The sequence below is a fragment of the Mauremys mutica genome, chromosome 8 (genome assembly GCF_020497125.1).
Source record: "Mauremys mutica isolate MM-2020 ecotype Southern chromosome 8, ASM2049712v1, whole genome shotgun sequence".
NCBI lineage: Eukaryota > Metazoa > Chordata > Testudines > Geoemydidae > Mauremys > Mauremys mutica.
Window position 1 is genome coordinate 50,373,934 of NC_059079.1, and position 26,602 is coordinate 50,400,535.

Genomic DNA, 26,602 nt, shown 5'->3' on the forward strand with positions numbered 1-26,602 from the left:
ATATCCCTTTTTGACCATAAAGGGAACACTTGCATATGGTTGTCTGTGAAATGTTCCCAACTCTTTATTCACAAACATAGAAATATACTCGTCAAGGGCATTCTAAAATGAGACCTCTGTGAAGTTATACAATATTTTATGTTCTTATAACATGGAAGACAGCATTCCTAGTTGCTCTTATTTCTTTTAGAAATTGTGGCTAAGTGGTTAAGGAAAGTCAAATATCTCATAATGGAAATCAACACGGGCAAGACTGTAATGGCGAGAAGGACATTGTGGTATATTACATTAGCCCACCAGGGATCAGAGACATACAATGGGGTCACTCATGAGATTCCCTGCCTGTCCCTGCATGGACCATCTGAATGTCCGGAACTTGTGAGGTAACCTCACAAAGGTGTGTGAGTGGAGCCAAATGTCCCCCTCCCCACTGTGCCAGTCTGTGCAGTGGAATCTAGTTGCTAGGACTATAACAATGTTTAAAAGGGGACTGGATAAATTCATGGTGGCTAAGTCCATAAATGGGTATTAGCCAGGATGGGTAAGAATGGTGTCCCTAGCCTCTGTTCGTCAGAGGATGGAGATGGATGGCAGGAGAGAGATCACTTGATCATTGCCTATTAGGTTCACTCCCTCAGGGGCACCTGGCATTGGCCACTGTTGGTAGACAGATACTGGGCTAGATGGACCTTTGGTCTGACCCGGTACGGCCGTTCTTATGTTCTTATGTTCTTACCCAACTCCTGGGGCAACACAGTGCCTCCTTATTCAGACTGAAGTGTAAGGTTACAGTCCAGCCCCAAATTAGAAAAGTGGCAATGAGTGATTTGCCCCCTCAGTCCCATCAGCATGACAGTCTGCAAGAGGAGTCTAAAAGGATTTTTATTTTTAAATTTAATGTAGGCTTTGCCCTAGAAGCCCTGAAAGGTCCCGGACATGCAAAGATTCTCCTTTGAGCAGCACAAAACACAAAAGGTCACCACTTTTCCCCTCTGAATATTGTAATTTTTTTTGTGCAAAATACAATGAAATACAAATTCAGATTTCCATATTACACCATATAAGTGCACAGTGGGTCTACCCCCAACTCAATTATCAGACAGGTATATCTGAAATCTTATATATCAGTATGGTCCTGTTTCCTTCATTGTGGAATTGGGAATGACTGTGATATCTCAGGTGCCACAATACAGTCGGTGTAGATGGATGTTGAGCTTTTTTAATGGTGCCCACTTTAGAAGTGTAAGATTTAGCACCGGATCCTTGGAAATGTGTGACATTGGTGACTCAGCAAATGTGTAGGCCTGGAGATGTAGGAGTGTAAAAATAAATATGTTTATTTACAAGTGAAAGGCCTCTATTTCTGGTCCTGGGGAGATGAAGATCTTATCCTAATGCTATGGGAGATGAAGACAGCAGATACATAGAAGATCCTTTTTTTCTTCAACAGTTTGATAGCAGTTTTAGATAAGTTAACTTGCAGCATGTTTGGTGGAGCCAGGGCTTGTTATGAAATTAAGGCCAGCCAGAAGTGTGTAATAGGCCAAATCAGTAAAGGGGATTGAAATTTCTTTATTTGCTGTAGAGAAGAACTTGTCAGTGTTGCTCCTAGTCAGAGAGTAGAATTCTGTAACTGAGAAGCACGATGTTCATATCCCTCTGGCAGAAATCATCTCACTGATGTTGCAGGCCTCAGGAACCAAATGGGAAAGAAATTTCATCTTTATAGCACACAATCTTGATGGACCATAACAGTTTAATCCAAATTTCCTGCCATTTTTCTCTCCATTGAGTATAGCTCCATATGTACAGCTCCATTGACACTCTTACTATGCTAAAAACTGAATAATAAGGACAGAGTTTACCTCATGTTCATGGTGAGCAGTATGTTACTCTGCATGCAAACAACAGGAAAATTCCTTAGCTGGTGTCCATTGACTTCAATGGAGCTACGATAATCTAATCTATAGTGAAGATCTGGCTCTGATTTCAATTAAGCATAATACTCATTTATGAATAAGGGAGGCAGAATCTGGTCCAAAATTATCCGTGTAGTATATATGATATGAGACAGGAACTGATGAGTTTCTCATTAGACTCATTTGTTCTGCAGAGACTTTTCACTTTGCAGTATTTAACTCTGTGGCTGTACAATTCAACAACAGAAAGTCGGCACATGTGGTCTAGGCTTAGTTTACCTACTTTTTGAAACAACTGAACGTAAGTCGGGGGGGAAAGATGGTCCTAACTTGTTAATTTTCATGCCTCATACAATATAAAGTTAGTTATCCTGTGATTTCTCTTTAATGAGAATCTTTTAAAAATGTCACAGGTGAACAACCTTTGCACCAAATACGAGAGGCACACACGTACAGAGCTCTACCTGGTCATTATTGAGGACATGTATAAATAAAAAAATAAATTTTGTCTTGCAAATGTAATTGCTGATCTTCCTGCTTATTGACAGTATCACTTAATTCATACCTATAACTTTTCAGTCTTTAACTATAATTTGAAACACAGCTCTATGATCCTTTTATTACCACCAGGAAGAGGGTATAAGAAGATAGTCTTTCAGCTCAAAAATACATCTAAGTTACTTGAGGCAGATAATAGTTTTAAGTACTTTAATCATATGAATATTTATTGTTGCACATTGTAAAAATACATTTTCCCCAGCCACAGACATTTATATTTAGTTATAGTTGTTACAGTATTATTATAAGTCTACTTGTATCAATGCTGGCTATTTGCATTTCTTATTTAAATAATTCCTGAAGACGTTCTTAAGACCCAAACAGCTTTAATTCTTTACTTTTGAATGCCATTTATAAGCTATTGTACAGCTTTTTCCCAGTTAAATGGACACAAATTGGTTATATCTCTATGTTAATTTTCAAACACCCACTCTTGTTTTGCAGGCATTTTTTTGAGAGACAGCATGCAGAAAATTTTTTTCAGTTGAAGAGTTTAAATTTCAAATATAAATCCTGGAAAATGTTTTATCTAGAAATAATTAAATATATAGACTAAATAAGAGTCTTGTAAATGCCAGGGCTTGAGGGGACATCAGAATATATTGGGCGAAGGTCAATCTATAGTATGAATGTCAGTCACTACCCGTTGACGAATATCTGTTAATGACAGCAGCTCCATGGTAATAAAGCATCAGCATAGAGGGTCTGCTAATCTCTTGAACCAATTATTGGATTATGTGGAGTTATTTTGTGAGCAGGAACAAAATGTATTTTTATGCTACTTCTTTTTTACCCTGGAAAACTGAAGCAATCTGCCTCCTGACTTTTGTAAAGCAGAGAGAAAATACTGCTTTTAGAGATTGCAGGAAGCACAGCTGTGTGGATCTGATGCTGAATAAAAAAAAAAAAGAAAGAAAGAAAGAAAGAAAAAAAATGATTATTCACTGTCATTAATCCTTTTCAGTTCTTAAGACTCATAACCTTGAATAGTTTTCTAAATCACATCTATTTTTTAGCTAATGCTTAGATGTCTTCTTAGCCTATTTCATGGTTGCAGACTACAGCTGGTAAGAAAAATTCATCCATGTTTCAGATATGACAGAGAAGTCTATTCAGACTTGGTTGTGTGTGTGTCTGTTAATTTAAACTGTCTCATAAATTAGATATGATTCACTGAAACTAATTTACAAAGTCTGCAGACATGTTCTGTAGATGGGAGGCTCCTTCTTCCAATTCTGGAACCAAACAGAAGAAAGGTTTTGGGATTTCTGTTTTTTTTTTTAAATGTAGATCACCCCATCTCTAGCTAATGACAAATCAGCCTTGCCAGAGTTGCATTCATAAGAATACTTCTGACGAGGAGTTATTTTACCTTTGAAATGTTCCATATTGCACCTTGTGGCAGGTATTTTCCAAAACAAATGCCCTGACACTCATTTACACCAATGGCCCGTTACATCACTTTAACTGGTAAAGGGGCCTAAAATGAACATTTACACACACTCTAAGGCTCCAAGTATATGGGGACCTTAGTGTAAAGAAGAATCAATCCTAAATTTCTTGAGGGAAGATAGTCCTGGATTCTCTTAAAAACTCTTCATCACATCCTAGACATATACATATATGATACTTTGTGCTATCCTATCATTATACACAGCATAGATTTCAGGACCAATTACAAACATTTCCAGAAAAGTACTCGTTTGCCACGCAATGTTTCCTCCTTTCTTAGGACAAATTTCTACCCCACCCCGTCTTTCTCAGGCTGAGTAGCACCTAATTCCTCATGTAGTCACCATATATTTCAAATAGGACTGCCCAATGAACAAGATACTACTCACAGTGAGAAAGGGGGGAAGAATCGAGCACTAAATTATAAGAAACCATTTTTATTTATCCAATGTAAAGCTCATCCAGTCCTTCACTTCTCCTCTCTGTGAGTAGTTCTTTCAGACAGAGCCTATCATTTACTATCTGCCTATACAGTGCTTATGAGAATGGAGCCGCAACTTGGTTGAAGCCTCTAGGTGCTACTGGGATATAAATGTACATAATTATGATAATGGCTGGGCTTTTCAAAAGAGTCTGAGGGAGTAACGTGCAAATCCCACTAGAATTCAATGGGAACTGGATGTCTAATTCCTTACATTTTCTTTGAAAGTCCCAGGCAGTATTAATACGTTTTAATGTGTATTGTTATATCTGTTTTATCATGAGCTAAGGGAGAAAAATGTTGTTAGATCCTCTTGTCTAAACAGTTGCAGCATGTCTCTGAATCAATATTACTCTAGAATCTTTCATGCCCGAGCTTAACATTGGACAAAACATAGTTTTGTTTGATTTGATTCAGTGAAAATATTCAGCTCTTTTCAAGCTTGTTACAGTGGATCTGAAACAAAGTGTACTTCTCAGGAAGCAGAACACAGAGTAGAGAGACAGGAATGAGCACAATGTTTTGCTTGCCATGATAACCCTCACCTCATCCCTCACACAAGGCAAGAATGGACTCGAACCAGACTACGATAATAGGACGATGTGCTAACTAGAGCCAAGTCCCAAGTATATTTTTTCCTACAGATTTTTTTTTTGAAAATAACACTTTCTTTTTGGTCAATATTATCCATAGAAATTTGCATATGTTTTTGCTGAAATATTACATTAAAAATCCTAAATTTTCTATCGAAAGAAGACTGTGAAAAATTCCATTCTGTCATAAATCCAATTTTCCACTGAAAAAGTTTTTGATCAGATCTAGTTATTACTATTGTAGAATAGTTAGGAGGCTTTTAAAATGGATACTGAAAGGAGAAATAATTGCAAAATATGCAGAAAATCAAGGAATTCTGCAAAGATTTTCCTCAAGCTTGAGGGGATATTGTCATTTATCTTGCAATGGATTGGTAGTTTTGCTGTTGATTTCAAATGGAAGGATGATCAAGCTTATTGTGATAGTCACTTTAAAGGAACAACACCTCATTAGGGCTAAGGGAAAACTACAGGAAAAGTGAAAAATCTGTGAGGAATTTCCCTGATTTCTGCAGGGATTTTTTATACTTTTTTTTTTTTTGCAATGCATTATGCTGGATACTCCTTTACTCATTGACAGTAACTTATCTCAAACAAGTTGCTGTGTAGTTGCTGTCCCTCCCAAATGTCATGAAGAGGTTGTCACATGGAAGACAAAAGGCTCAGCAAATCGCTTGAGTAATTACACAAAGTAAAAGGTTGAGGCTTAGCCCTCAACTCAGTCTGTCACTCCATATCTTGTAAAGGGATTTAACATAGTTATAATTTTGTGTCATGATTTGTACAACTATTTTACAGCTATATTTGAACCATGACAATAGCCAAAATCTGTTAAAAATAATTTGGGGCCAAATTCTCATCTCTTTTATATCTCAGGAAGATACAATAGGATCTGTTGACTCTCCCCACAAGCATTTACTACTAATGTACAGCAGTTTGTAACAGCAGTTAAGTAAAATGTAATTCTATGTCCACCCAGTATAACAGAGAGACTGGGGAACTAGAGGGCAACAATCCTAGTATCTATGGAGGCTATGACAATTCACATTTCCTTGCAGCTCAAGCTATGTACAAACATCCATCTTACAGGTAATGGCAGGAGGAAGAGCATAAATATAATGGGCTGAATTCTGGCAGGTTCTGCCCATTCGATCCACTTCAGAAAATCCATCGGTAAGACTCTGAGGTGACAGTTGTGTGCTCCAGGGTAAAACCAGTATTTTGGGTCAAACGTTACTGGTCTTAACTCAGACAAAATTCCCCTTCAGTTTGTGGTAGTTTTGGCAGAGTACGGACTGTAGGATTTAGCATTGCATGTGAATTTCCAGGATGGTGGCCTTCAGGAAAAAATATTATAGAGGCCATTGATTGTCTTAGATTAACATGAAAATACTTTTCCTTCTCCAAATGAAGAATTAGAAATTAAATTTCCAGTCAAAAGGTATTTGCTGATGGTATAATCCTTACTAGTGTCAACAGATGTGATCTCTTGCACTGAAACATGTGTTCTTAATTTGGAATTATTGCCACCAACAGTATATTCTTTTAGAGTTTATATCAATTTTTGCATCCCACACATTATTGTTCTACAGCTATATTTGTTGGCACATATGCCCACTTGAAATTGGCATACCATCTTGTGAGTGGGCATAGTGCCACCACAACAGATGGGTATGCAATGAAATTAGTACAAGCATCAACTCTGACTATAATGGGAGAGATTCCCTTCTGGGAATGAGGAAACAGTAGTCTGTGTAGATATTTGGCATCTAAAGTTAAGGTGAACTAGTATTACTCATTCAATTCATGGGCAGATTAAACTCTGAAAATCCAAAATTAGCAACCAGAGACTTAGAAGGTGAGTTTTTTATTAACTTGGACTTGTGTGGAAGAGGAGGAAATGTTACTACATCACCAGATTCTTACTTTTAAGTTTTATTTTCTGCAGTGGCATTTTATGATTTCATTTAAACCCATCACAAAACTAAGTGTGAAATCTTCATCCCGTAGAAGTCAGCAGAACAAAGATTTTCATTGTAAAGTATCAAAATTTAAAAAAAACAACCTCTTCCATGAGAAGCAATCATTAACCTTATGGAAATTTCCTCTAAAATTTAACAGTAATCTTATCAAAAAGGCTGTATAGAAATTATTTTAAGAGTTTAGTAGAAAATAATATTCAGGGGGAGGCTGTTCTGTTTTTAACAATCTTACACAAATCTACAGCAGGGACATAATCTTCTAAAACCTGTAGGATTTTTTCTATAAGAAAAGGAACTGAAAGAAATAGGAAAACAGATAAACCTCTTATGTAGCCATCCTCTTTGATCTTCTCTTTGCATTTGTATACATAGCTCCACTTTGGAAGTCTTTTTTCCAGTTACAAAAGGTTATGTAAAAGAGGCCTGAGGCAAGATACCTCTTCCACTAGCTTTGCACTATTCAGTGGTGATGATGCAAAGCAGTTGTAAACTTACCTTAACTTGTTGACTAAATTGGGTTTAGCTCAGTTTTGTGTTGCTACAGTGGTGCAAAGGCAGCAAGAGAGAACTAATCATCCCCGACCCTTGAAAAATGTAATAACCTGATATTACAGATGGTTCCAATACAACAATGTTTACTAGCAAACACTTCAGTCCATGTGTATAATAGGGTACCTAGCTTTGAGTCCAGACCAGAAATGTATGAAAAGACATAGGAAAAAAACCCCAAAATATCATCATAAAGTCAGGTCTAAAGTATAATACTGGTATTTTTCGGTCGTATAAGCAATTAATACAATAAAAATAAAGGTTTGGAGACAGCCTCTAAATCTAGCTCTCATGCAAACTAAATCTTCAGAAAAATATATACTGAGGATAAGCAAGTAAGGTTAGATCCCTTGAAGGAAACTCATTCCTGGTGTAACTCCACTGGAAACACTGGAGGTACAAAAGGATTGAATTTGGCCTATTGTGTTTTTATCATTTTATTATACAGTCAATTAAGGAACCAGAAATATGAAAATTGTCATTTTCTTCTGATTTCTAACTGGTTTCTAATAAGTGCCAGAAGAATGGCATTACATTTTTAGGCCTAAATTTTCAAACCTGGTTAACTGATGCAACTAGACAAGTGGCCTGATTCTCAAAAGCACTGGACACCCAAAGAGTCCTGTTGACTTCATTTGAAAATGCTTGGTACTACCATTTTTGGAAATTAGGCTTCTTTCTTGGATGCCTAAATAGGGACTTAAGAGGGAGAATTTCAAAGACATAAACAACAGTTAGGCCCTGACCTCCCATGAGCGTTTTCAAGGCACAAATAGTAGTTAGGCCCTTATCTTCCATGGGAATTTGGTGCCTGCCACTTATAAGAACATAAGAACATAAGAACGGCCGTACCGGGTCAGACCAAAGGTCCATCTAGCCCAGTATCTGTCTACCGACAGTGGCCAATGCCAGGTGCCCCAGAGGGAGTGAACCTAACAGGCAACGATCAAGTGATCTCTCTCCTGCCATCCATCTCCATCCTCTGACGAACAGAGGCTAGGGACACCATTCTTACCCATCCTAGCTAATAGCCATTTATGGACTTAGCCACCATGAATTTATCCAGTTCCCTTTTAAACATTGTTATAGTCCTAGCCTTCACAACCTTCTCAGGTAAGCAGTTCCACAAGTTGACTGTGCGCTGCGTGAAGAAGAACTTCCTTTTATTTGTTTTAAACCTGCTGCCTATTAATTTCATTTGGTGACCCCTAGTTCTTGTATTATGGGAATAAGTAAATAACTTTTCCTTATCCACTTTCTCAACATCACTCATGATTTTATATACCTCTATCATATCCCCCCTTAGTCTTCTCTTTTCCAAGCTGAAGAGTCCTAGCCTCTTTAATCTTTCCTCGTATGGGACCCTCTCCAAACCCCTAATCATTTTAGTTGCCCTTTTCTGAACCTTTTCTAGTGCTAGAATATCTTTTTTGAGGTGAGTAGACCACATCTGTACACAATATTCAAGATGTGGGCGTAACAGGGCGTAACAGGGATTTATATAAAGGTAATAATATATTCTCAGTCTTATTCTCTATCCCCTTTTTAATGATTCCTAACATCCTATTTGCTTTTTTGACCGCCTCTGCACACTGCATGGACATTTTCAGAGAACTATCCACGATGACTCCAAGATCTTTTTCCTGACTCGTTGTAGCTAAATTAGCCCCCATCATATTGTATGTATAGTTGGGGTTATTTTTTCCAATGTGCATTACTTTACATTTATCCACATTAAATTTCATTTGCCATTTTGTTGCCTAATCACTTAGTTTTGTGAGATCTTTTTAAAGTTCTTCACAATCTGCTTTGGTCTTAACTATCTTGAGTAGTTTAGTATCATCTGCAAACTTTGCCACCTCACTGTTTACCCCTTTCTCCAGATCATTTATGAATAAATTGAATAGGATTGGTCCTAGGACTGACCCTTGCGGAACACCACTAGTTACCCCTCTCCATTCTGAGAATTTACCATTAATTCCTACCCTTTGTTCCCTGTCCTTTTACCAGTTTTCAATCCATGAAAGGACCTTCCCTTTTATCCCATGACAGCTTAATTTACATAAGAGCCTTTGGTGAGGGACCTTGTCAAAGGCTTTCTGGAAATCTAAGTACACTATGTCCACCGGATCCCCCTTGTCCACATGTTTGTTGACCCCTTCAAAGAATTCTAATAGATTAGTAAGACACGATTTCCCTTTACAGAAACCATTTTGACTATTGCTCAACAGTTTGTTTTTCTATGTGTCTGACAATTTTATTTTTAACTATTTTTTCGACTAATTTGCCCGGTACCGACGTTAGACTTACCGGTCTGTAATTGCCAGGACCACCCCTAGAGCCCTTTTTAAATATTGGCGTTACATTAGCTAACTACCTTTCATTGGGTACCGAAGCCGATTTAAAGGACAGGTTACAAACCTTAGTTAATAGTTCCGCAACTTCACATTTGAGTACTTTCAGAACTCTTGGGTGAATGCCATCTGGTCCCGGTGACTTGTTAATGTTGAAAAAAAACCAGGAGTACTTGTGGCACCTTAAAGACTAACAAATTTATTTTAGCATGAGCTTTCGTGAGCTAAAGCTCAGAAGTGATACAGACTAACACGGCTGCTACTCTGAAACCTGTTAATGTTGAGTTTATCAATTAATTCCAAAACCTCCTCTAGTGACACTTCAATCTGTGACAGTTCCTCAGATTTGTCACCTACAAAAGCCAGCTCAGGTTTGGGAATCTCCCTAACATCCTCAGCCGTGAAGACTGAAGCAAAGAATCCATTTAGTTTCTCCGCAATGACTTTATCGTCTTTAAGCGCTCCTTTTGTATTTCGATCTTCAAGGGTCCCCACTGGTTGTTTAGCAGGCTTCCTGCTTCTGATGTACTTAAAAACATTTTGTTATTACCTTTGGAGCTTTTGGCTAGCCGTTCTTCAAACTCCTCTTTGGCTTTTCTTATTACACTCTTGCACTTAAGTTGGCAGTGTTTGTGCTCCTTTCTATTTGCCTCACTAGGATTTGACTTCCACTTTTTAAAGGAAGTCTTTTTATCTCTTACTTCTTCTTTTACATGGCTCTTTTTTACTTTTTACTGTTTTTCTTAATTTGGGGTATACATTGAAGTTGGGCCTCTATTATGGTGTCTTTAAAAAGGGCCCATGCAACTTGCAGGGATTTCACTTTAGTCCCTGCACCTTTTAACTTTTGTTTAACTAACCCCCTCATTTTTGTATAGTTCCCCCTTTTGAAATTAAATGCCACAGTGTTGGGCTGTTGAGTTGTTCTTCCCACCACAGGGATGTTGAATGCTATTGTATTATGGTCACTATTTCCAAGCAGTCCTGCTATAGTTACCTCTTGGACCACTCCTGCGCTCCACTCAGGATTAAATCTATAGTTGCCTCTCCCCTTATGGGTTCCCATACCAGCTGCTCCATGAAGCAGTCATTTAAAGTATCAAGAAATTTTATCTCTGCATTTCTTCCTGAAGTGAAATGTTCCCAGTCAATATGGGGATAATTGAAATCCCCCACTATTATTGGGTTCTTAATTTTGATAGCCTCTCTAATTTCCCTTAGCATTTCATCATCACTATTACTGTCCTGGTCAGGTGGTCGATAATAGATCCCTAATGTTATATTTTATGCTTTTAAAACTCTCCTTCTTAGGAGCCTAACTTTACACACTAAATTTTAACACCATTGGCCTTGCAACATATTTCAGGCAAAATAAGAGATATGGAAGATGTAATTGATTGTTTTAATATATTGTTTATACAGGAGAGGAGTCACTCACAATTTTTGTGGACAAGCGGAAGCTGAGTAAGCGATCAGAAGGAAGTGATCCCAGCACCAACAGTTCTTCTGTGACTCTGGAGACTCTGCACCAACTGGCAGCCTCTTATTTCATTGACAGGGACAGTACTCTCCGTAGACTTCACCATATTCAGATCGCCTCCACTGCCATCAAGGTATGAGAAGTTGTTCTGGAGTCTCGCTGCAAACATTTTCACAGATTAAATAGATCCTCCCCTTACCAGACATGCCTGGGATTTCATTGATAAAACAGACTTGTTAGGACATAAATCTTAGTTAATTTCCATGTCCTGCACTTTAAATTAAGTATTATATACAATTTGTTTGATACAAGGTCTATAATTTCAGTTACACAGATAGATAGGAAAACAATATGAAGTAAAACTTTCAGACTTTTTAAAAAAACATGTGCCTAAGTAACTTGCAAATGCTGTCCATGCAGTTGTGTGTAAAAATAGTCTCACACACAATTTGCAATTTCCCAGTGATTATTTATTTATCTATTCTCATCATCATCATCCATACATTTGATCATAGACACCTATTTTTGAAAAATATATTCCTTTCATGTTCTCATTCTACAGAATTTTAGACCCAGCTTAATTAGTCTAAAATATTGTAGGCCACATCCTGTCCTCCATTACACAGGCTTTGCACTAGTATTCCAGCACAAAGCACGTGCCAAGTCTGCTTACTCAACTGCCTTAGGATTTCCCCAGTGATTCTGCATCCCCAAGTAGTGTAGGTATCTGTGTATGTATTGTATGAAGCAATAGCTATGCATTTGTACAGCTATCCAGCTGTGCTTTTAAAACAAGTGTAGAAATAATACATATATTTAATGGAAAATGTTAGCGTGAGTTGACTTAGTAGAAATATCTTCTTTCAGGACAGGATTTCATATCAGACATAGAGAAGCAAATTGAACTGTACTTTTAATAGGAGGTGCCTTCATTATAAAGCTTTTACTTCAGAATCTATTGAAGTCAACAGGAATTTTTCCCTTGAATTGAGGGGGCTTTGAATTAGCCTTTAGTTAATTTCTGGTTTTCAACTATATTAGTTGATTATTTACAGTACATAGTACAAAGTGTCTTATTATTTTTGTCTTGTTATGTAATATGCAGATTTGAAGTACATTTAAAAATAGACTTCTCTCTGAGGTTTAGAAAGGAGGCCTTTTCTTTATATTGAAAAGACCCACAGAAGAAATCAGCAGATATTTAAACATTGGCAGATGACAACTTGGGTAATGAGTGCTAACTATATAACAAAGTTTTTAGCAAACAGCACTGTAAGCCGGGTGGCCTTGGCTACCGCCGGCGGCGGCGAGGGAGGGGTCCCCTCTCTCTTACGGGCTGGGGTCTGTGGCGCGCCCCACGGGCAGGGGGGCGCCGGCAGGAGTCTCTAGCGTACCCCTCTAGCAGGGGAACGCGGGCAATAGTTCGCAGCGCGCCCCTCAGGCAGGGGAGCGCCGGCAGGAGTCTCTAGCGTACCCCTCTAGCAAGGGAACGCTGGCAGGAGTTCGCAGCGCGCCCCTCAGGCAGGGGAGCGCTGGCAGGTGTCTCTAGCGTACCCCTCTAGCAGGGGAACGCTGGCAGTAGTTCGGGTACACGCACCTCGGGTTCGGTCAGATAAACCGCGGCGGGCAGCTCCAGCTCCTCCACGGGTTCCGGATCCTCCGGTCTCTCGGAGCAGTCCGCGCTGGGCAGTCCCACGGAGTCCCGTCGGTTCTCTTGTTCGGGCTTCCCTTGGTCCCGTGCCTCACCGGGGTCGGCAGCCAGGTCGGGAGGGAGCAGCGCGGCGTCTGCGTCCGCCTCCCTCCGTTGTGCCACCCCGACGGAGCAAAGGGCCCCGCCCTTTGTACTCCCTGTTCTGCCCCTCCCGCAGCTGGGGACGGAGCAAACTTGGCCTGGCCCCACCCCCTCCGGTGGAGAAGGCGGCGGTTTCCGCTCCGGCTCGGAGGGGAGCCACCCTGGCTCCCTACAAGCACAAAATTGCCTCGTTCTCCCCCTACCCCATCACCATTCATGAGATGCATACAAATGGAAACTATAGTCCATCAACATCTACAAATTACAAAGAAGATATTCAAGATCACACATGTCCGATTTAGGTAATCAACTGCAGCAGGCCTCTAGAAAATGGTACACGTCATATGTGACAATACCAGTGTATGAAATTATTTATGTTATACTATCACTCTGATTGAGGGTCTGTTAGCATTTGCATAACAGATTTCCATTTTCAGAGAATTTTATTCACTAGAAAAACTTAATGCTAACTGAAATTTGGAATGAAAGAGCACTGACGGGAAGGAAAAATGTTTGTTTTTCACAAATTTTCAAAATACTGCATTTGGCTATTTTAAAGCGGAGGGGTATCAAATAGAGTTGAATGTTGTCACACCCAGGTTGTGATCTTATATCTCAGCCATTTTATTTATACAAATTGCATTGATGTTGCAGTTAGAATACGGTCCAAATCCTACAAAACCCACCTCTCAGGCAGATCCCTGCACCTGTGGCAGATCATACAGGATCAGGGCCTAAAATAGCATGGGTGAAATTCTACAGAATTCATAGTCGAGGAGGAGCTGTGGGTTTGATTGCTTTAAGACATCTTTGTGTACTCCCAATCCTGATGTGTTCCAGATGCTGGATAATTTAGACTTTCTTCCCTGGTCTGTGCTATGGGCCACAGTGTTGCTCGGAATCTCCACTCCCTAGGTCAGTGATAGTAAGTGGGTCAAAGGCAGCCTTATAACTGTCTTACACAGGGCCTGTGCCAGCAAAATCCTTCCCCGCTAGACACAGAGCATTTAGAGCTCCTTGATGACATTCTGGCACATTTATTTGATGATTAGGTGACAGAGAAGGGGTGAAAAATTCACCGCATATTTTTTTAAAAAGTGTCTAAAATCCTTATTTTATGTGATGTGTTGGAAATGGATCAAATAATTAAAATAAACACACAAATAAATAAATGGATTACTGACAAGTTGGAAACTCAAGACTTAGATTTAATGGAAATTGAGCATCCAATCTCTGAGATGGCTTTGAAAATCTTAGACATAGTTTCACAATTTTCAGCTTCATGATTTGTCTGTTAAATGTATAAAGATTTTAAAATGAATTTTATATGTGATATTTTCCCCATTTCTTTAAACCAATTTATTGAAATGATAAAAATAAATTCAGGGAAAATGTACATTAAAATAATGTTAAGGTACTAGTGGATATTAAAAATAAAATCAGAACTCTGGATGCAAGTTAAATACTGTAATTCATGCACTTTTACTGCAGTCCATGGCAAGAAAAGCCATCTACTGTTCCAAAACTTCAACAATATTAAAGAATTGCAGAAGACTTAAGGATTTCCAGCTATAATAATTAAAAAAAAAAATAAGGGCCAAGTTTCTAGAAATCAAAAGGTTAACTTAAAAAACATGATTTTTAAAAAAAAATATAACACATTGTCCATGTTTGGTTTTGCCTTCTGGTTTTTGAGCATATAGGGATCATGCTTTCAAGCTTTTCTCTGCAATCATCAGGGCTAGAAACTGATGTGTATATATAATATTACAGACACAGCCCCTCAAATGCTTACATAAACAAATGATTCCATGTGCTGGGACTTAAAAAAACCCTCAAAATATTTATAATAAAATGGAAAGAGTTGGCAGCACAGTGACTTTAAGCCTTAAATCTAAATACCTGAAGTTTATGTAAACTTGAATTACATATTATTATAACATTAAAGACTAACGTTGATTAGGACTCAAATACAATTTTTCAGGAGTCACAGGAACATATGTTATTTTTTACAGGCCATGTAATGCATGTTCTGTAGTGTATATATAAATAAATAATAGCAGGAGCTTCAGCAATAATTAAACTCATTTGGGCTGTTTGAAATGTTTAGTTTTGATTTTGACCCCTTCTCCTTTTTAAAAAAATATAAAGTAAAGTCAATTTTGAAAGGAAGTCATCTGAAATGGGAAAAAAAATCATAACTTTTTGTTCCAGGACACTTTTCAAATGTTTAGCCAATTTTTCCTAAACAAATTTTCATCAAAATTGATAGAATTTTGAAAAAAAAAATCAGTGAGTCAAAATTCAGTTGATCAAAGGGATAGAATGTAAGCCATATGAGCAAAGGCTGAAGGAACTGGGTATGTTTAGTTTGGAAAAGAAGAATTTAAGGGGAGGACATGATAGTCTTCAAATACTTGAAAGGCTGCCGTAAAAAAGATTGAGATGTCCTGCCCTGTGTGGCAAGAAAGGACAAGAGGCAATGGGTTCAAATTACAGCATATCAGATTCAGATTAAATCCCAGGAAAAACTTCCTAGCTATAACAACAGTAGGACAATGGAACAGACTGCCTCGACAAGTAGCGGAAGCTTTTTCATTAGAGATTTTCAAAAGGAGGCTGGATAGCCATCTGTCTTGGATGGTTTAGACTAGGAATAGGCAACCTATGGCATGCATGTCAAAGGCTGATTTTCAGTGGCACTCTTACTGCCCTGGTCCTGGCCACCAGTCTGGGGGGGCTCTGAATTTTAATTTAATTTTAAATGAACCTTCTTAAACATTTTAAAAACCTTATTTACTTTACATACAACAATAGTTTAATTATATATTATAGACTTCAAGAAAGAGGCCTTCTAAAAACATTAAAATGTATTGCTGGCACGTGAAACCTTAAATTAAAGTGAATAAATGAAGACTCGGTACAGCACTTCTGAAAGGATGCCGACCCCTGGTTTAGACACAACAACTTCTGCATATTGGCAGGGGGTTAGACTAGATGACCCTTGTGATCTCTTGACAAAAACTTTCCAACCATCTCTAATGGCAAACTTGTTTTGAATAGCTCTACTATCAAACTGGCTGAGGGATAGAAAGCTGCAACTTAGCATAGCAATAAACCTTACTGAAGAAAAGGATCCTTGTATACACAGGTGAAAATTGTGTGTGAGTTATGAGCCTTTGAAAATTTCCTGTGCATACAAAGTAGAATTGACATACATCTTCATTCTCTTACAAAAAGTGAAGTTAATAAAGACCACATAGCTAATGCAAGTGCATTTAGGTTCAATACTGCCACCAAATCAGCTTTTTGCCATCACTTTGACCACACAATCCACACTGAGTCATGCATGGTGCATTTTTAATGCACCATGCATCAAGATCAAATATTTTGTTCTTCTATTTAGGCTCAACATCATAAAGGCCAGGTCTACATATCTGACCTGTCACTGATTCCCCTTATGCTAAGAATGCCTTTTCAAAATCTGTTTATTAAGCCTTCACATTAACCTTATTCAGATCACTCTATAAATCCCATTCCTGCTGAATCACCTACAAAAACTAGTGTTTGTACTTTGAAAAATCATGCACTACAAAACATTTGAACCACCAGGCATTGTTCACTCCTAGATGCATTAGTAAATGCTACAGAATATTAGATGACAACTATAACAACAACAATGATAATGAGCTGACAGAATGGCTCCTATAAATCCTTGCCTCAGTCTTGTTTAAGGGGTTAAGAAGTAAGAAAAAGCTACTACTGACTTTGTAAGGTGTGCAGGAATTAGCCTAGCTCTGATCCACTTTAGGGGTTCCACAGGGAGCATCTTATCCTTACTTATCTCCTAATCTGTTCAAGAGTGGGTGTCCCTCCTGCAGAATTCCTAAGCTGCTTCCAGTTCACAGATGGGACATTGCTCTCTAAGCTTCCAAGGGAAAAGAATTTCAGCTTATTTGCAGGAAACAGAAAATATTAATTAAGTACCCTTTGTCCTTTCAGATAACATTGTGAAGGTGATATCCATTGCACTCAGAACAATTAACACTTGATAAGTTTGTATATCAACTTTCACATTCCCAACAAAAAAATTATAGTGATAAATCACATTTTCTGTCCATCCCTGATGACTGGAGGAGGAGGACTGCATTTCTGATGCATTAGGCTGCTAATTTATCAGCTATTCTATCCCACATCTAACATATGTCATGAAAGGTGGGGAGAAGTTATCTTTTAAATGTTTATTTTTAATCAGCTGGGGTAAAATAATGTTATCTTAAGCAGAACAATTGTTTTCTCAAGAATGCAAATGTACAGTGCAAGGAAGGGACTGGTGCCAGTATATCTGATGAATGTAATCAGGTTTGTTAATTGTGATATAATTAATCTCGAATACAATATGTGCAGAACTGATGGAGGCCTTGCTATTAAAACTCAACAGTATATTGTCAATGTGATACTCTCCAAATAAAGATATCAACCCATAGCATTCTTGATACTATTTGCCAACTGGAAACCAAGTATTTAAGAGTGTTACACAAAACTTTTATCAATATTTACCTTATTTTAAAATATTCCAAAACATACATTATTTCAATAGTATTTTAATACATGCATTTTAGTGTAAGTGGTTAGATTAATGTTCAAAATCAACAGTTTGCAGCCTCAAGGGCTTCAGTGGCAACTTGCCAGAAGCCTGAGAGCTGTATCTAATTTGTATGTACATTTACATAAATGTACATCGTGTCATGTTTGAAGTATTACAGATCCAATGTTACTGCACTTGTCTGCTCATTTTAAAAGGTTTTTGCTATGGATGTTATACTAGCTTCTGGGTTAGCTTCTCATTGAATGCTGGGAGGGCTGTTGACTCTCCTTCCCTCTCTTCTGGCAACTGCGAGGGTAGGGCTATCTCCTGTCCTCTCCTAACTGCTTGGTGGAACAGGGATTGTCTTGCTCTCTCACTATGAAACTGGGGGACCAACTCCACAGAAACAAAATATAGCTGTAGTCAGTAAATACTTTTTCACAAGGGGTAGATTTTATGAGCCAGACCTCCAGTTAATGTAAATTCATATTTTTCTATTGACTTCAATGGAGCTACACTAATTTACACCTGCTGAAGATCTCACCATATAACTGGAAATCAAAGAAAGCTACTGTAAGCAAAAGAGAGTAACAGAGAAGTCCCCTAGTCTGGTATTCAGTCCAGTCCTATGACACTTGACTTTGGAGCCATCTCTGCCTCTTACTTTATAGGCCCTCTTCTAAGCATCTGCATGGCTATGTCTACACTGAAGTTGGAAGTGTAACTTCCAGACAAACCTGCGCCTGCTGTGACTGAGGTAGCATGCTAAAAATAGAAGTGTAGCCATGGCGGCATGATCAGTGGGAGGGACTAGCTGCCCAAGAACAGACTTTTTCAGCCCCGGTGTAGACATAATCTTGGATTACATAGTGACTCTTCACTTTCTTACAGCCTACTTTTCCATCCTAATTTCTGGATGGCCCACCCAGGCAAGAAGGACACAAATCGCTCCCCCTGCCTCCAACACCATTGGCTGCTGGCGGCATGACCTGATGTACTACACTGAAGTGGTACATCATACTCCTATTATCTAATTAGGAAACTCTTTCAATTGCATTGGGGGGTGACGGTGAGGGAGAGTGGTGCTTATCTACCATTTTAACAGCTTAATGGGATTGCAAGAAACAGCTCAAAGGCTGTTGTTCAAATAAGCCTCAGTGTCCACTTCAGCAGAAGCCATAATTTTACGTCTCACAAAGCTGTGAGTGAATTCAGACCAGTGATGTCCCAGTGCTCAGTATTGCAGATGGACTGCACTTAAGTTCCACACTGAGAAGAACATAAAAATGTTAGGCTGGACCACACAAATCCATTCAGATTTGCTAGTCAGATATTGAGGTCCAAGAACCACTGCGTTGAACAGATAAGAACCATATTCATAACATGGTGTATGAAATATCTTTGATGCTCTTTGTTTGTAGAACAAGAGGACAAACACAGTTATGTCAGGCTGTTAAAATGTTACATCATTGCTTGTTTAATAAGAGGAATATATTTTGGTAATACCTAGAAGCAGATGTCATCTTGATTCAGGAGAGAGGGTGTCAGGGAGCTGATTTCAGTTGGATGCAGGGATACAGTTTTCCCCTAGCTTAGGGTCCCTGGTGAATGCTACCTTAGTAAGGGATTGGCATAATGCAGTAGTGGGTGGTGCAAAGGGAGAAGAATTGGAAGAAGAAAGGATTCATCAGCAGGGAATCAGTGGAATTTTCAGTTGGCTATTACAGCTTCTTTATGCCATCTGAGTGGAACAAAAGAGTTAGAACCAACCTCAAGAACCTGGCCCATAAATTTCAATACCAATTTCATTGTGCAATTTGTTTTCAGAGCTCTAAAACAGTAATTTTGCTGCTATTAGAAATTTGAGCACAATGGCAATATCTGGATATTTTAGAACATATCTAGAAAAATGATGCCCTTATAGTGACAAATATCCTGAGGCTCCATTGAAATATAAATGTGGGCCATTTGTGGGGTTAAAGAGAACACTAATTAGAATTGGGTAAAAGAAAAAATTACCCTAACTTTTGGCCAAAACATAAATTGAACCCAACCCAAACTTTTTTTTTTTTAAGTTTGGTTAGTTTATTTCCCTCTATTATTTATTGCTTATTTTGGTATACTGGTGTTTCTGTGATGGGACCAGAAGCAGAACTGTTGAAATACAATGAAAATGATCGCTTTTGTAAGATTTCCAGGCTAACCTGGCAGCCTTATAAACGTGGAGAGTATGCATAATTTGGTATGAACATCTGAACTTTTGGGAGCTCATGGGTTTCAGCTCTCTGGATCTTTTGATAATCAATATTTCTTGCACACACCAGCACTTTCATACGTCATGGTTTATTTGCAAACTGATTTTTTTAGGGATTCATAGCTTAGATTTAAACATTTGTAATAAGCCAAAACCTGGCATACACTATAAAGGTGGAGCCTAAGGGGCACTTTAAGATTTAATGTCACACATGAAAACATTGAATTGGGAAGGAAATAATCATATCAGGTATGTCTGACACCAGTAAACAACAAATATACCAATTTATATTGTCTGTTACACAGAACAGAGGAATGGGAGTCAGGAGTTCTTGATTCTAGTCATAGCTTTTCATATGACTCTCTGTGTGAGTATGGGGAAATTTCTTAAGATTTAAACCAGCATTTTCAAACTTGGGTGCCATTGAAGTCAGTGGCAGTTATGGATTGCTCAGCACCTCTGAAAATTAGGCCACTTTTATTTGATGCCAAAAGCTGCGATTTTCAAAGGAGCCTCAGAAAGTTAAGGTGAGAGTTTCAAAGGCTCCTAAGAGAAAAGCCAGTAAGACTTCTGCTCCTAAATCATGTAGGCAATTTAGAAAATTTACCCTTATGCACCCAACTCCAATTGAATTTCAATGAGATTCAGTACCTAAGTCCAGTAGGCTCCTTTGAAAATCTTAGGCAATATTTCCAAAATAGAAGCCTAAATTTATTCTCTTAAATCCATATTTAGGCACCTAAATAAGTGGTAATTTTTTTTCAAAAGTGCTAAGTGCTCAATAATTTTCATTGACCTCAGTGAGAGCAAATGAATACCTAGCATTTTTGAAAAGATGCATAAATATGGATTTAGGAGTTTAACATTGGACGCCTATTTTTAAAAATCTTGACCAAAGTGACATGGGCTGGGATTTAACTTACTTCCTAACTTCCTTAGGCTCCTTTGGTAATCCTAGCCTAAATATAGAGTTGAGGAGCTAACTATAGGCATGGGAGATTGAAAATGTTGACATGAACATTTTTATCCTCCAATTTTCTCATTTGTAAAATAGGGGTGTGTGAGGGTTTGTTCACTAAGGTTTGCAAATCACATTAGATAAAAGTTCCTAAATAAATACCAACTATTGTCTTTGATGTATTTTGGAGCAATTTTAACTGCAGGAATATACAAGAATAAAAGTTATTTTTGACATTTATTCCGGAATCTGAAGTAATGTAAATTAAAAACATCCCCGATCTATTTGGGGGAAAGGGGATCTGATAAAGCTGAGATTTTGTAAGCTAGTAACCTAAAAGTTGGCCTAGGGGCCTGGTTCTTCTCTGGTGTAAACCAATGTAACTTCATTGAGACTCTGCCCTCTATATTCTAGAGACAAAGCTGTACATAAGCAAGTTAAAGGAATATTTTAAATAAATACACTTAGAATGCATGCTCAGCAACTTAATTGATAGAATACATCACAGCAGCTGCAACATGACACTTGCAAAAGGAGTTTATTTGTAAGCTCTGATTTAGACTGTATTGTATCATTATGTTTTCAGCAATGTGTACTAACAAGTAATAAATGCAGGGGTATATACCATCCCAAACTAGTTGGTAGTACTGCATGAAATTGTTTTGAAGCAACACTAAGGCATAGAATAGAGTCTGGAATATGCATTTTTATATGTTGCTAGATAAATGTTGTCCATTCTAAGAAATTCCTACTATCATAAGTAGGTGATAAACGATAACAGAGATGAAAGAGTTTCTATGGTCTGTTACATAGATAGTCAGCAAAGAACAGTGCAAAGAATCTGTATGAAAAAAAATGCTAACCAGGCCATAAATATAAATACACATGTACACAAGGAAACTTAATAACTCCCATACAGCCATTACGGTCACAGTTGTCAAAAATCTACAAATAATTTATACTAGCTAGAGTAGCAAACGTTTCCTTAAATTTTTCAGACTATTTTTTCTCATTTTCTTTCCTCTCATTGCAATTTGGAACCAAACTAAAGCAGCATTAAACAGCGAGAACGAGAATGAAATTGTGTCGAGGGACCCACAAAGAAAACTTTAGTCCATATGGGTTAATGACAGCGTTTTAATGTTATGAGCCTCTGAATGTCTTCATTTGTATTGATTTGAATCAAGCCCTTATTGTGACTGTACTATGGTTTGTGTATGTAGGTGTTATATATATTAAATGAAGGTAGCCAAGCTCCATCATGGAAGCTCTCCACCAGGCTCCATATAGTTTGAGTGGGTGGGGAGACCAAATTGAATTCTCTGGATTCTCTCTGTTCCAAAACCTCCCCTAAAGAGGTTATCATATTCCCTAACTAGTTGGTAACACAGCATGAAATAGTTTAGAAGTAAGGACAAATGATTTATGGGGAAACTCTGGAAGAATGGATCCTGGAGGAGCTGTGATGTTCAAAGGCTATCAAAGACCAGTGGTCCAGGCAATAGAGAAGTGGTAAGAAGCTTCTACATGGACCTGTTCAAGATTTGGGGCATTTTATCAGGGATTGAAGGGTAAGCCTCTGCCCTGCACCTAACCCAATGGAACAATTTCCAGGAAACTCTGCAAAGTGGAAAGTGCCAAGTTTCCTCTCTCCCAGATGGTTTATCCTTCAGCTTTAAAACTCCCCATCCTCTGTCTGTTTTCCTCATGATTACACATTCACATTTGGGGGGGAGGGGTTCCCCCCTTATTCTCTCTCATTTTTCCTCCTCTTCCAGAAGAAGAAAGTGGAGGAAAAAAGCAAATGGGCAAGAGTCATAGAGTTTGAGGCCATTGGGGGACCATTAGCTCATCTCGTCTGACCTTCTGAATGACACAGGCCATAGATTTCACCCAGTTTCCCCTACTCTAGATAACTGCTGCTCTGCTCAGGATTTACATAAGTGTAGCCAAGTGCAGGATTGGGCCCTGAGTACATAGTACAAGGATAACTTCATCCCAGCTGCCAGCAAAATTGGAGCTCCAGGTTGAATGGAAGAGACCTAATCCTACACCCACAGAAGATGTTAAAAAGTTCCCTTTAATTAATGGTGCATGATAACTGAATTAGCAACACTACACAGCTGTATAAGGCCAAGAACCAAAATAAATAATAATAATAATTAATAATAAAATCCATTGGAAGCAGTTGTAAGGGAATTTTAGCTAAGAAGATAATTAAACTTATTGGCAAGTGGTATAAGATATCTTGCCCTTGGAGAGGAAAAACTGTTTTCAGTTTTTTGAAAAACAAAAATATTTTTATTTTCATTATGTTGATAAACTGGGAAATGTTGTGAAAAATATTGAATGCAACTAACATTTTAATATCAGTCAATTTTTTCCCCCAGAAAATACAGCATTTTTCGAGGATTATATATCACCCAGCATGACACTCCTCATGTTCTCTTGTTTGAGCCATAGAGCTGGAGTGCATAACTGATTCTGGGCTTTATTTATTTATTTTTTTAATTACATTTTTTTAATAAGAAAGCATATATTGCAAGATATTTTCCACTGCACTGAAACACCCACCAAAAACAAAAAAACAAAAGTCACAATACGTGTAATAAACCCAGAATAGCTATGTCACCAAGTATATTCCTGCACATTGTTACTGAATGTTTTATCATTGGAAACAAATTTAATTCCAAAACAGTCACAGCAAAATAATGGGCCAGATAGCACAATGTATGACACACATAAAGTCAACCTCATATATATGAATATTAATAATGTCAAGCACATATACATCTTAGGCTTTTATAGTGCTGCCCTTCACCACAGAATTTGAATACCTTCCATGTAAAATCAATAGCTATAGGGGTTAGCAAAATCCCTCTTGGGCTTCATGGAGTACCTGGCATGTATTAATAAGGGACACTGAGCTTGATTATTGCTGTGAGAGGCATCATTCAACTGGACATTAATAAAATATTACAAATATATCTGTGTGGAACAGGGTTAACCTGGAATCTATGCAGTATCTGTGCATTGAGGATTTCCAGAATGACATGTCTGCATATAACTCAATAAATGACATTCATGTCTTTTAGGGGAATAATATTTACCAAGATAACATTGGCTGGTTGCTTCTTTATATTTAAGGTATTCATTGAAATAAGTGGTATGCTCACTCTCTCTCTTTCTCCTGCTTACATTTCCAAAAAGGATGGGCAGGGGCACTGCTGAGAAATGTACTTCAGAGCTCTTTATCACTTCTACTCTTCTTCTAATTGGTTTCCAGCTGCAAACTGTCAACAGGTCAGAAAATGTCTCAGCAAGGAGTAGAATATTCAGAGAACAGTTCCCATACCTCTGAACTCACTCTAAGAAATAAGGGATAACATTCATAAAAACCAAGGACAATGGACCCTGGTTAGGGAAAAATATCTTGGTTAGGGCAATAGGGATGCAGAGTTAGCAGCTATACACTTTCAGTGGTTTAGAATAATGATAGCATTTTAAAGCCTTTCATTGCTACTTATAGACTTTAGGACCAGAAGGGAACATCATAATCACCTAATCTGACTGCCTCTGGCCTACCTCCCGATTGGGAAGCCCCAGTGACCTGCACATCACAGGCCACAGAGCCTCACTCACCCACTCCTGATATAGATTCCCTAACCTCTGACTGAGTTACTGAAGTCCTCAAATCATGATTTAAAGACTTCAAGTTACACAGTATCTGTTAGTTTATATCTGTTTGTTCCTGTGTCACTAAACTTAAATAACTCCTCACCCTCCCTAGTATTTATCCCTCTGATGTATTTATAGAATGCAGTCATATTTCCCTTCAGCATTAATTTGATTAGGCTAAACAAGCCAAGCTCTTTGAGTCTCCATTCCTTTGATCATCTTAGCAGCCCATCCCTGCACCTGTTCCAATTTGAATTCGTCTTTCTTGAACATGAGAGACCAGAATTGCACACAGTATTCCAGATGAAGTCTCAGCTGTGCCTCATATAATAGTACTAATACTTCCCTATCTCTACTGGAAATACCTCACCTGATGCATCGTAGGATTGCATTACCCTTTTTCATGCCTGCATCACATTGGTTGCTTAGTCATTCTATGATCAACCAATTAAGACAGGTCTTTCTCCTCATCTGTCACTTCCAATTGATCAGGTCCCAGCTTATAGCTAAAATTCTTGTTATTAGTCCCTAAATGCATAACCTTGCACTTTGCAATATTAAATTTCATCCCATTTCTATTACTCCAGTTTTCAAGGTCAGCTGGATCTTCTTGTATGATATTTTGCTCCTCCTCCATATTGACAATACTTCCCAACTTTGTGTCAGCAAATTTTATTAGCACACTCACTTTTTCTGCCAAGATCAGTAATAAAAATGCTAAATAAGATTGGTCCCAAGATCAATCCGTAAGGAACTCTACTAGTAACCTTCCTCCAACCTGATAGTTCATATTTCCGTATGACCTATTGAAGTCTCCTCTTTAACCAGTTCCTTATCCATCTTTAACTTCTCATATTAATCCACATCTTCTCCAATTTAACTAATAATTTCCCATGTGTAGAGAGGTTAGCTGGTACTTGTCTCTCTCTGAGGCGGCGGGGACCCCCACCATCCCACTAAGTTCAGGATGGGGCCTAGCAGGGAATTAGTCTGGCCACAAGAGTCCTCCATGACCTTTGTTAGGGCAAAAATAAGCAGTTAGTCATAAGCCCAGGCCCTTGGTCAGGTCGGGACAAGGGTGAGTCAGGTGCTCAGGCCCTCAGGCAGGGACTGAGCAATAACAGTATATACAAAGTGAGCCCAGGCCCTAGGTCCGAAGGCCTGGGAGAGGGGGAGACTGCCACCCGTGAGTTGGGTGGCGGGGGGGGACGCAGGCCCTCTCACTTCTTTGCATCCCAGCCCGGGGCTCTAGCAGCAACAGAGCTTAGTCAGTGGGGATCATGGCTGCAACACACTGACATGGGTTCTGGCAGCGTCACAGCCAGACTAGGGTCAGCTGCCCCTGGGCTACTTCCAGATTCCCTCTCTTCAGGTACCTGGGTCAGGGTGGTGTCCTCAGGGTGGTCCAGCACCATGGGTTCCTCGGGATCACTGGTTGCAGGCAGGCTCAGCAACTCCTCTGGGTAGCTGGCCTGAGGCAGGCTCGGCAACTCCACCAGGTAGCTGGTCTGGGGCAGGCTCGGCAACTCCTCCGGGTAGCTGGCCTGGGGCAGGCTCGGCAACTCCTCCGGGTAGCTGGCCTGGGGCAGGCCCTGCCAGCGCTTGGGTCTGCGGCAGGTCACTGGGGCTTCCCAATCAGGAGGTAGGCCAGAGGCATCTGGTCTTCGCAGCGGCTGCCCTCCCAGTGAGCTCTGGGGTCAGGTCTTTATACTTCCTGTGCCACACCTGACCCTCTGGAGGGCAGGCTCAGAGTTCCCTGGCTCTGCCCACTTTGGTATCCGGAGGGGCTTGTCTCTCTCTGAGGCGGCAGGGACCCACCCCACCTCACTACACCTGGGAATCTGGGAATCCCTTATTGAAATGCAGATAGATTAGACCTACTCAATTTCCTTTGTCTAAAAAATCAGTTACTCTTTCAAACAAGGGAATCAGGCTGATTTAGCATGATCTATCTTTTGTAAAAC

The 26,602-nt window shown here is 38.9% G+C and overlaps 1 protein-coding gene across 3 annotated transcripts in view; it reads left to right on the forward strand.

Moving 5' to 3' along the window:
* The window catches only part of BRINP3 (BMP/retinoic acid inducible neural specific 3), a 319,206-nt gene that overhangs the window by 188,954 nt on the left and 103,650 nt on the right, over positions 1-26,602 (forward strand). For all 3 annotated transcript variants that reach the window (XM_045026029.1, XM_045026030.1, XM_045026028.1), the window contains one exon: positions 11,311-11,501. In XM_045026029.1, coding sequence (XP_044881964.1) covers positions 11,311-11,501 — 191 coding nt within the window. The remainder of the gene's footprint in view (positions 1-11,310; positions 11,502-26,602) is intronic.